We start from the raw sequence: 12,399 nt of genomic DNA, 5'->3' as shown, positions 1-12,399 counted from the left end.
TTCTGTTGTTGTCGTCCCCCTGGTGTTTTTTGTACAGTGTTTTTTGTTATTTTTCTATGTTGTGATACTTTTGTTTACACAGAAGAACAAGTGTCTCATTGTTTCCTATGTGTAGTTGCAAAACATGTCAGAGCCATAGTAAAGTACATCATATATTTATATATTTGCTGATACACATGGTGTTTGTGTATTTTTTCATACATTAAAATAAAAATGAAATAAATTAAAAACAAGGTGATTTAAGTTTCCTGTCAAATCTAAGTTATATGATACATCTGTAGCTAGGTCCTTATTCCTCCATGGAGCCGTGTTTACGTAGGAAAACCTGGAGCCAGACTGGACCCGGTGGGAACCTGGCAGAGGCCGAGTATTCAGGGTGCACAGAGGACGGATTGTGGGTGGGTGGTTGATTAAGACGGCTCCAAATTACTCATTTTATTTTTCATTTTGTGGCCTCACCCTGGGTTAAGGTTAGGGTTTGCCTTCCTGGTAATATCCATGTGTATATAAGTCACCCTGAGATTTTATCATCAGTTAATACCGAGTTTTATAGCTTATAAATAGAATCAGAGTCACTTTTACTGGCAAAGTGCGTGTGAACACAAAGAATTTGACTTCGCTGACGCCATAAAAGAGGCCATAAAAAGAGTGTTTCAGACCTATCTTCATATTCATGTGGTTAAGCTATTGATCTAGTTTGCAAACACCTGTTCGTTTCTCGGGGCTTTATTCAAATATTGCTCTGCGTCACCTGCTCCCATTTGAATCATTATCAGTTCAGTGTAATGACATTAAACAGTGACTGTATTAAAAAAAAAAAGATAACACGGATAAGAAGCCGCGGCTCACCCAGTCCGCCCCTGTTGTTGTTGCTATTTGCTGCAAAATAAATATTTGCACTTCCAGGAAATTTACACTCGCATGCCAGTTCATTAGGTACATTCATGACGACAAATACACTGTAGCATAACAGTACTGAGCTAAATGTAGAGTCTAATAACTGGGTCAGATTCAGCGTTTGGTACTGTTGAACAGCCCCGCGCTGTGCGGCCTCGGGGCCACCACCAACCACATCCTCACAAAGAATAACACTCGGCTTCAATTACCACCTTTGTGAAACTGCTTAATTATCCACATCAGAGCAGCATGAATGAACGTTTCCACAAGAAATACTCTGCACACAAACTGCTCAGTACCAGATTAAATTTGTCTGATGAGGCTCTGACTCCGGCACAGGTCCCCTGTGAGTCTGCAGGTAAAGAAATATACATGCAGATTTATTTAGAGTCTGTGGAGCAATGTTCTATCATGCACTGTAGTTATTTTATTTATTTCATTTTACAACTTACACAGGAAGTTTTATGGTGCAGTTTTCATGGAAACGGGTTATTGCGTCACATCCTGTTTCCACAGTATCAACTGATCAAGTAAAACAACTTTAGTTTTTTTCCTGTGCGCGTGCATGTGTGTGTGTGGGGTTGGATTCACTTTTGTGTCCAACTTCTAAATATATATAATTTCTAACACAAATACCAATGTTCCTGTTTGCTTGTTGGTGTAAATATGTTACATGTTGCACAGATGAGCAGCGGTTTGGCTTCGTGCTGCAGGTCTGTGGTCTGACGTGAGTTTGCAGTTCAAACCGTGACCTCTGCTTGTTTGATCTGCTGGATTCCAGTTTCACAGAGTTAAACAATAATAATAATAATATTAATAATAATAATAATAATAATGACACGTTTTCAGAGGCAACTTCCAAAGAACTTCATGCGTCATTGGCTCGTTTTTGGTTTTAATTTTGGTTTAGTAGATTTTATTTTAATACATGCAAAATACACACAAATGAGTTTATTTTTGTCTTTATCGACGACACGTTACATAAAATGTTAACTGTTTGGCAAAATCTAAACTTTGAAGCCTGAATTTACTTTGTGTGCCAATAAACTCCCCAAAGTAAACTGAGGAACAGATCTCCACCCCCTCACAGTTTGTGCCAACCAGCTCGAGTAAAAACAATCTACTACTTTCGTCGTGTTATCGTCATGAAGCTGAAGAGTGAGCTCTGTCATCCTCCTACATTTGATACGTGTCTGGAACCAGTGGAGCTTGTATTGATGGGAAACGGAGGGGAAGCTCCCTCCCCCCACGCACGTTCTGCTCAATATTGACTAAAAAATATCCAGTGTTTTAACGGAGGCCTCTTTTCTGTCAACTTTCTGTCCCTCTCCAACATCTCTGGGTTATTTTGAGCGCAGACAATGAAGGCATTCAAAGGCCGCGGCCCTTTCCACCCCCTCCCCACCTGGACCACATTCAGCAGGATCTGGTTCGCAAACAGGTTTGCTCACTTCTCTCATCCCTCTTGTCAAAAATTCAGATTCAACCCCACTCACTGTCGCGCGTTATGGTACGTCAGAGGGCCACGGTTTCCTTGAACTTGTGCGCCGTCAGTTGGGCTCGGATGACAGGGTTTTCATTCATCGCGCTTCGCTCGGCTCCGCTCCAACTTTACCTGTGCGCTCTCTCTCCGCCCAACCCGCGGTGTTCATCCTTTTATTCGCTCGCGACATATTCCACGCGTTGAATAGATGAAGTAGACGGAGCGGGGATCACGCACGGAGCTTTTTTTTCTCTCTCTCTCTCTCTCCTTTTTTTTTACTGTTGCAGGACTTATCAGTATTTAGTTTCTCCGGACCCCTCCCACTTCCCGAGTCCGCTTTGCTTTGCTGAGAACCTTGGTCCAACCACACACCGAAACTCTGCGCATGCCGAGCTCCCTGGCAATATTTAGCAGTTAGATTACAATGTGGACAAATCAGCTCGTGGCGCCTGTTGTGGCTCGAGTTTGTGCCGTCGACAGATGTCGCGCCAGCGGTGCGTAAAAAGCGGAACGCCGGAGAAGATCGCTCCTTACTTCTTTTGGCATCGGTAAGTTGCCCCCAGTTCCCCAGAAACGACACTTATTAAATAGCTGGGCGGTCCAGTCGGCTGAGGCTGGGAGAAGTTTTTTTTTAATCTAATCCTACCTTTTTTTTCTTTTTCCTTTTTCTTTTTTAACAACTTTTAGGCTGGTTTGATGAGGCGGTTGGCAAACCTGCACCTGCGTATGGAGCCAGGTGAGTGTTTGTTTAATAGAAACGCTCAGTATTTGCCACATATTCCGTTTTTCTTTTTTCCTTTTTCTTCCCGGCTCTCACGTCAGCCTCCCACTTTCTGTGTAATCTGTTTATAAGAACGTTTGGTTTCGTGTGACGTCCCCCCCTCTCGCCCTCTCTCTCTCTCGGTTTCCTTGCAGAATGAATGCAAGATGTGTACCGGTGAAGCTGAGAAGAAAGCGGCTCATTCCTTCCATCCTCTCACTGCTGACTATATGCGTCCTGCTCCTGGTCTGTGCCAAGTACAACTTCATCACAGAGACTGTAATAATCCCGTCGGTTTTGGACATGCAGACTTTTCACAAGTACAGCATCGACTGCTCGAATATCTATGACATGGACCCGGTGGAGGTGGGGAAGTCCCTGATCATCAGAAAGAAACAAATCACTGACGATACAGATGAAAGTCTGGTTAATCTCACCTCCAACTGCTCATCGTTCGTGCAGCTCCGAGGTTACGAGGATGTGTGCGTTTCGGATGAGGAGATGGACTTCCCCATCGCCTATTCTTTAGTTGTGCACAAATCTGCCTGGATGGTAGAGAGACTCATCCGAGTTCTGTACTCCCCCAGTAACATCTACTGCATCCACTATGACAAAAAGTCCTCGCCCCAGTTCATCTCGGCTATGGAGGGCCTGGCACGCTGTTTGCCCAACGTCTTCATAGTCAGCAAGCAGGAGTCTGTGTTTTATGCCAGCATCAGCCGGCTAAAAGCTGACCTCAACTGCCTGTCGGATCTCTTGGCATCAGAAGTCAAGTGGCGATACGTCATCAACCTCTGCGGCCAAGACTTCCCCCTCAAGTCCAATATCGAGCTGGTTTCAGAGCTGAAGAAATTAAAAGGAGCCAACATGCTGGAGACGAGCCGACCCACCGAGTTCAAGAAGCAGAGGTACGCGTTCCACCACGAGCTCAGGGACGTGAGCTTCGAGTATCAGAAGCTGCCCGTGAAGACGGAGAAGGCCAAGACGCCGCCGCCGCACGGGATCGAGATGTTCTCCGGGAACGCCTACTTCGTGCTGTCGCGGGAGTTCGTCGCACACATGGACTCGTCGGCCGTGGTGAAAGATTTTCTGGAGTGGTCGGAGGACACCTACTCCCCGGACGAGCACTTCTGGGCCACGCTGGCGCGAATGCCGGGCTTCCCCGGGGAGGTGCCCCGGTCCCAGGCGGACATCACCGACCTGATGAGCAAGACCAGGCTGGTGAAGTGGGAGTACCTGGAGCAGCACCTGTACCCGTCGTGCACCGGGGCCCACGTTCGAAGCGTCTGCATTTTCGGCGCGGCGGAAATGCGCTGGCTGCTCAACTACGGCCACTGGTTCGCCAACAAGTTCGACCCCAAAGTGGACCCCGTCCTCATCCAGTGCCTGGAGGAGAAGCTGCAGGAGAAGCAAAAGTCATTCCAGCCGCGGGCCTCCTCAGACTGTCGAAAGGGTTAAGGGTGAAAAAAGAGCAGAGCTGGAGACGTTTGACAGGAAACTAATCTGCCGCTAACACCACAGCTGATGAATGGTGTGACTAATTTTTGACACTTTGCCTTTGTTTCACTTTTTACCACATAGCTCCTTGGTTGTCTTTTCAACTATGCACTGTTGGTTGGAGGAGCTAAGACATTTGATGTGTTTTGTGCAACGGTGAGACGACATTTAAACAGTTAACATTTAAACAGTTAAATGAGAATAGAGGGTATGCACTGACGTCACTGGTTGGAGACACGGTCCCTCGTGTCAAAAACACAGTGAAATGTAGCAACAAATACAGTCAAACCAGGAAAAATGTGGATTATCAGATCAAATTAAGGACAGTTGAACTCAACAATGATCCATATGAACTAGTGTGGATGTCGAAAAAGTGGATTAGCCTCAGTTTCAGTTCTGATAAATGTAGCTAAATAAAAGATGCTAACGCTAAGAGCTTTACTGAGAAGTAACGTTAGCCATACAATACTGTAGCGTTAAAAGGATGATGAGGAGTGATCACAAATATTCAGTTTATTGTTATTTACTTAAGAAGTAACTTAAGGTTCGACTCCATCAAGAAATACAGCATAAATTAATATTAGCTGACACTAAACGTGAACCTGGATTCAAGTTGTTTCTTCTAATGCAGCGAAACATTTACTTCTCTTTTCTTAGTCGGAGATATATTTTTTACAGACTGATTTTTAAATGTGTTGGTTCAATCAATCACACAACAGCTCGTCACCTTGTTTTTTTTTAATTAATTTTACAATTTAATCACTATCAAAGCCTATGATTCAAACTAATGCTGTTAATCTCCATGTTCAACTGTCACCTTTTTGCCGTAACCATGGAGACGTCGCTAGCTGTGATGTCACGTACATACCCTCTATATAGTTTATACGAAGACTTTTAGTTTCCGCTCAGCTGAGGAATTCAGTAGAATCAAACTAATCTCTTGTTCACATTTTTTTTTTTTTTAATCTTTACACTACAAACCCATGTTAATTACACAACCTGACATGTCGGCGCACGTCAGTGTCAGTTCGTCCTCAAACTGATCGAGATCTATACTTAAGAAGTGGCTCCGTCTTCCACGCAAACTCAGCCGCTGCCTCTGGCAGTTTTCGACGCCTCACTGTGACCTTGTTGCATCCTCTCGTTCTCTTACCAAAGAAAACCGTCCAGACACTGCGAAGACAACACAAGTCATCACCCATCGCTGGATTCGAGGGCTCCCTGATTACGTGCAATCATCCTTTAACGAGCGCTTACATTAACACGCCGCGGCCTGTCCCACGTTTGACCTGAGAACGCTGAGTCATCTGAGCAGTAGATTGTGTCCGTAGGCTGCGTTTTTTTATGACACGCAGACACGTGAGAAAACGCTGTGTATGAATGATGCGTGCAGGACGCACAGTGACATACGTTCTGCCCCCGGCGCATGTCAAGAATGTCGTCCGTCAAGGACTCAACGTCCTGGAAAAGTGTTCAGTGTCATGTAAAGTACATTGTTCAGAATTCAAATGAGTCACACACACGCCAGGCGGAAGGAGGAAGAGTTTTTAAAAACCGTCTGGGGAAGCGTCTTGTTTGCGTGTGGAGGTGTTGAAAGATGAAGGGAGTTGCGTCACCACACACACAAACGCACACAAGCAAACATGTCTTAAAGTGTGACCGCTGTGTGCCAGCCATGCCATCCTGCAGCGAGTCTGTCTGGATGAAACATATTCACCTGGACTCTCCACTAAACCCGGCCTCCACACATGCATTGCTTCTACTTTTACTTCCTGTAACAAACTGGACAATAAAGCTGGTTGTTGTTTTTTTTTTGTTTTTTTTTATTGAAAATCACTCTCATGTGTGTTCAATTAAACTCAGATTTCAGTCACGCACGTCGTAGAAAAAAAGAAAAAAGAAATCCCTCCTCGTTAAAGCAGAACCTCCAGCTCACAGCAATGAAACTCAGACATTCCAGTGAATTACCTGTTGTGGGTTAGGAATGAAAAGATGACTCCTCTTCCTCTTCATCCCCCTCCTTTTTTTTTTCTTTTGTGCGTTATGTTTGTGCACTTCATTGAATGTGTCGAGAACAATGCTAACTCGACTATCCGGTGCACATAGCAGCGTCTTTGCACTTCACTGGTGCAGAAGTACCAAGTTTATTTTCCAAGCAGCCTCTGGATAACCCTTTGCTTCCTGTCTTTGTCATCTCCGTACCTGAGACGTGTTCGAGGGAACATGGGAAAAAAACCATGAGCGAATTTCCTGTAGAAATATAAATAGAAGTTGTTTGCGGAGCCTCGTTGACGAGGCCGTGCAAGCGAGAGAGAAATGAAATCAAACCCGTTTTAAGACGGAGAAACCTTAAGCAGAAGCCTGATTAAATGAGGGGAACTATCTGCTTGAGGCTTTTCCAGGAAGAAGGACAGAAGAGAAGGAAGGAGAAAGAGGCTGAATCGTTTACTCGTTTAACCGGGTGCAGCATGGTTCACCGTGCAAGACGCAAACAAGATTATATTATAACTGGTGACGCATGACGGATGACAGATACACTGTACACATTTAATCACCGCTTGCAGATCTTCTATCTCTTCGTCTGCGGCGCTGACAGGCAGAATGTATGCGTGCGAGTAAAACAGGAAGCGAAAATCTAACAGCAAAACGTGTCGTTTTTTTTTCATTATTTATTGTTAGTGTTGACGAACGGAGAAAAGTATTAAGTTGCAGATAATGTGAAGCACTTGTCCTCAAGGACAAAATAATAGCTGGACCAGGTGAACAAGCAGGCTGCGAAAGATAAGAAGAAGCAAACGGAGGCCGAATTCTCCAACAGTCATAACACTGTGGGGAGTGAGATTACACCTGTGAGTGAGTGATGGTTGAGGCTGAGTGGCGACAATAAAAAGCCACGAAGGAAGAGGAGCAGGTGACTGATTTCTGCTGACGAGCTGACGGGCTGACGGTCGTCCCCGGGATGCAACTGAACGCTAATTAGCAAAAAATGAGGAGAAACTCCATCCAGCTCGTGTAGTAGTAGCTCTGTGTCACATTAGCCGCTTCATCCTCGTTGCTATAGGCGGTAAAGTTACACAACGCGGAGCAGATGGAGGCGACGGGGGCTTATTGGGTTCCAGTAAATTATTAATTTTTATTGGATGTGTTCGGTGCACACATGTGGGCGGGTAAAAGGACCTGGCAGCAGAACGCTACACCCAGGTGAGCAGGGTGGGGTGTACGTTTGCTGAAAAGCTGATCATATGCATATGTACTTAAACGCTGTCAATCATTGATGTGGCAGAGCAGGTGGAAAGTTACTGTTACTGGGTCGGGTGGGAAACATGTGCCTGACCTAAAATGTGAGCAGTAAAGATTAAGTCAAACAGTTGGAGTTGCAGTTTCTGCAAACGTGATTGCTCCATTTTTATCAGGCGTAACATTATGACCAAGGAGTGTCATTGCTCTGGGGTGGTGGTGTCTGCTCTGGTCTAGGTGGAGGCTACATGCCAGGTCCAAAAGTTTCCCAGCAGAACACTGAACTGTCACAAGAGGGTTTAAATGTTATTTACTTTTCCCATCAGTGGTCATAATGTTATGGAGGACCAACTCTGCCATAATTAAAAATAGATTAATTAATTAATGCATAGACTACAGATATATGCCATAAATAAATCACTCAATGTCTAAATATATATTCAATAAATAATTAAATAAATATATGGCAAAAAATGCTATTTATTTATTTATTGCACTAAATTAAAAATTAATTAATAAATAATAATAAATTATAAATAATACATTTAAAAAACTAAATATATAAGCTATAAATAATTAAATAAATACCTAAATATATGCCAAAAAAAGCCAGTTATTTATGTATTTATTTATTTATTAATGGCAGATATCTGTAGGTATCTATTTATGTATTTTTAATTATGGCAGAGTTGGTCCTCCGTGATAATGTTGTGGCTGATCTGTGTATATTTAAGCTTCTGCGCATGCATTAGTTACTCATATTCAACACAAATATAAAAGCGAGTCGTCTACTGGAAATCTTCTGGCCTCAGCAGCACGAGTTCATTTCCAAACGTGGCCTAGATAGTCGATCGACCTGCACACGACGCTCGTACACAGGAAACGTACAGTACTGGTGCATGAACCACAGGTCTGCAATAAAAGACCAGCAGCTTCACTCACTGATGATGACTCATTTTCAGTTTCCTGAAATCCAGTCATGACTAACCACAAAACTTCTCACAGAACTTCCCACGATCCCCCAGCAAACGCGAACCCAACCAAGGATATCGATTATTAATTAGCGCGTGAACCGAATCAACAATGCAGGCGTGGGAACGACACCAGTCGGACAGTTTTTGTCGTATTTATTCATGTGTTGCAGTCGAAATGAGACGAGTCTGACCTCTGACCTGGACAAATCAGGGACCTGTCACTCGGGTTAAGTTTCCTTCCACCTCTGTCGACGCGGAAAATAACAAATCTTTACTGGATTTGATCCAATAGTCTTGTGGTTTTAGCTGGTGGAGAAAATGGGAGTCAGAGGAAGACTCAGGAATGGGTGGGAGGAAGGGATGGGTGGAATGGGTGGAATGGGTGGGAAGGGATGGGAAGGGATGGGAGGAATGGGTGGGAAGGGATGGGAAGAATGGGCGGAGGCTGCTGTAAATGAAACCCTGACGTGTTTGTAATGGATTTAAAGCAGAGCAGCTGGACATTGATTTGCTGACAGAACGCAAACAAATAAATCACGGACAAGAGTCGTGATGTAGGTGAGATGTGAGAGGATCGAGGGGATTTTTATTTTTGTGTTTGGAAGAGTGAGAAAGAAAACAGAGAGGCAAGAATAGTCTGTGTTCACTGCAGATGAAAGGCAACGAAAAACTTAACAATAACAACCAAGACTGAAGTGACCATCAATAAACAGGCCTCCGACACACTGGTGACACTTTGGAGAGTTTATCGTGAAAAATCACGTGACCCTGGTTGATCCTAAAGTGACACAACCTGGTATCAAGTCACAAAAGTCACGCAGCGTGTTCAGCCTGCTTTGTACTGTATTTAGAATTTGATGTAAGACGAGATCCGCTTCCAGACGCAGTTTGGAGCAACGTTCCTGGCAAACTAGCTTAGCATAGGTGTTGTAATAGCACCTGCAAACCAGTCACGCCGGTGTGTTGACGGACGCTGGGAGTTTTCAGGTGCTGCGTGGTGCCTTCTCGCCTGACAGTGATCCCTTCATGCACTGCAAACTAATTGGAATTTCCAAGAAAGCAAAAAGTCCTTGTAGCAAAGACATACACCTTATATTTTGTTCAGAGACAAGAAAAGCTCAACCTAATAGCATTTTTTTTTCTTAATACAAGATGAATTGATTCAGTATAAGAATATTTTGCTTCTAATTTCTAATAATGAACTAATAATCACTTATCCAACTCTGGGTAATACTGTGAGTGGCTAAATTCCACATAGAGGTGGCGTGTCCCTCGCGGTTCGGGAATTACCGTAACTCACAGTACATTGCGCTACTGACAATATTGAAAGTGCGACAGAACACTGGGAAGTTGTGCTTTTGTCTCGAAGACCTTTGTGACATCTCAAGGGTTTAACTAACTTTGTTTTTATACCAATAAATTCTTGGGAACCCCCCCACAGACTTTGAATTTTGTGCATCGGTGAGTTACAGTAATTTAAATACTGCGCGCATTTAGTTTGTTTGTCTGTTTCTTTATGAGCAGGTGGACATTTAAGACTTTAAAATAACATGCTGCACAGACATCGGATGCTACACACCGATCAGCCACAGCATTATGACCACGGACAGGAGAAGTTCAGTGTGGCTGCTGGGAAAACCTTTGGCTCCATAGCGACGTCCCTCCTTCATGGCAGAGAGTTGACCTGGCCTAACCTGGTCGTAATGTTGAGGCTGATCAGTATCTATATTGTAGATACTGTAGGTTCAGTGTAAGGGTCGTAAGGGTAATGGACTTTCTCATGCCGCTGCTGTAAAGACAGCCCTTGAGGTCTATATTTAGCGCGGCATATCTCAAGTGACTACTTTGTTGTTGCCCTTAACCTCTCGAAGCCCGGTCGCGCTGGGCCGCGGAGTCAAAGTCCTGAAACTTCCCGTCCTCATGTCACGTCATGCGACCAACAAACCGCTCAGTTCAACTCTCCCTCCTGTGCTTTTCTTCAGCCTCTAACCCCACATGTCCGCAAAATCATTTGCATTTGTCACCATCGTGGTTTAATATGCACAGTGGCGGTTTGCAGCATGTGCTTCCTCTTCTCGCTCTTCTTAATTGAGCTCTATTTCAACATCACCGATTCCCACAAAGCAGCCGTTTGTTTCCTTCCCGGGGGGTCGTGTTTCTCCGTCGCTCCTCTCGGCCGACGGTGAGAGGTGAGGCCCCGTGTCTGCCGCCGCGGATACGGAGGGTGAAGAGCGGAGAAGGAGAAGGAGCAGAATGAATTGCGCTGTGGTTTTTTCACCACAAGGCGAGAGGAGAATAGAGGAGCGGCCCACGCCAGCGTCCTTAAATAGCGCTTGTGGCCCCTCGCTAACAACGTGTCTCAGAGGTGTCAAGTTTCCACCCGGGCGACGATGCCGGCTTCGGAGAGAACAAGAGCGATGCTAATGCTCATTGTGCACACGCACAGGCCGCTGAGTTAGGAGTTTGGGATCCTTCCAGACGACACACTGGTGCTTTAATTCTCCCTCCACTCAGACCCTTTGGCTGCGACTCAACCTGAGAAGTAACTCTCTGACCTGGATGACACAGTTTCCTTACAGGCCTCCGCTTTACAAACAGCAACAAGGTTTACAGAAACTGCGGTGGAAGTCGAAGAAGGTTCCTATTTGAAAAGTTTCAGTTGCATCATGTCCTTCCATAATGTGCCATCTGAGCAGTCTAGCTGCTGATTTTGCACAACTTCCAAGTGACATCCTGCTCCGCTGCAAACAGAGATGGCATCAAAAGTGTAGAAATCAACTTCTCTAAAGGGGGAGCGGCGCGGCTGAACCGCTCTGCAGCTTAGTAAGTTAATAAATATATAATAATACGTCCAGCTTTTTAGTTAACAAGTTTACTCCCATCTGCACACAATGACATGCCTCTCTCCCTGTGGTCATGAAACAAGAAAATAGAGCGTTTCCGTCTCCTGCAGAGAGGCATCTTCATGAAGACCAGATTTCCTTATGAGGAAATGTTTTTCCAGTTGTTTAAAGGGACCATTGTACCCAGAAATAAACTTACCTCATTTCACATCATCCCTCGTCCAAGACACGCTGCCCCACGGTGGCTCCAGCGGGAACTGCGTTTCTTCTGCCTCCTCTCAGGATGTTGTTTTGCTGTTTAATTCTTCACCGCAGAAGGAAAAGCTGCGCCTCATTTTGTGGTTTAACTGTTGGTTTGTTGTCTCTGTGGGGGGAAACATGCAAACACGAACGATAACACCAACACTTCTCGTGTGAATAATGGTAAAGCAGGACGGTTTCCTGGTTAAAGATTTCAAAATAAACAGCGGTTCAGACCATTCGAACGTGTTAAAAGGCTGGAAATAAAGACAGTGGGAGAGACGTGAGGCCGTGTGCGACCTGTTGAGGGTTGAATCTGTTTGTGGCTCCTGCAGCGAAGCCCCACGACAACATTCGTGTGAGGAGGTTGTGTTGTGGATGAGTGTTGCTCTCCTGATAACCCTGCTCCTGCTAAATGTTCGAAATGATGGTTCCGACACACATGATTTGTGCAGTATCACACACAAG

At 44.8% G+C, this 12,399-nt stretch overlaps 1 protein-coding gene across 1 annotated transcript; it reads left to right on the top strand.

The window, feature by feature from the left end:
* Positions 1-1,755: 1,755 nt before the first annotated feature.
* Positions 1,756-5,015, top strand: LOC124997024 (beta-1,3-galactosyl-O-glycosyl-glycoprotein beta-1,6-N-acetylglucosaminyltransferase 4-like). Its single transcript, XM_047570514.1, has 3 exons — positions 1,756-2,928; positions 3,068-3,116; positions 3,296-5,015. The coding sequence occupies exon 3, from the start codon at positions 3,297-3,299 to the stop codon at positions 4,596-4,598; it is 1,302 nt and encodes a 433-aa protein (XP_047426470.1). The 5' UTR covers positions 1,756-2,928; positions 3,068-3,116; position 3,296; the 3' UTR covers positions 4,599-5,015.
* The last annotated feature ends 7,384 nt before the right edge of the window (positions 5,016-12,399 follow it).

This window comes from Mugil cephalus, chromosome 19, assembly GCF_022458985.1.
Source record: "Mugil cephalus isolate CIBA_MC_2020 chromosome 19, CIBA_Mcephalus_1.1, whole genome shotgun sequence".
Classification (NCBI taxonomy): domain Eukaryota; kingdom Metazoa; phylum Chordata; class Actinopteri; order Mugiliformes; family Mugilidae; genus Mugil; species Mugil cephalus.
This window is presented reverse-complemented; position numbering and strand designations above follow the sequence as displayed.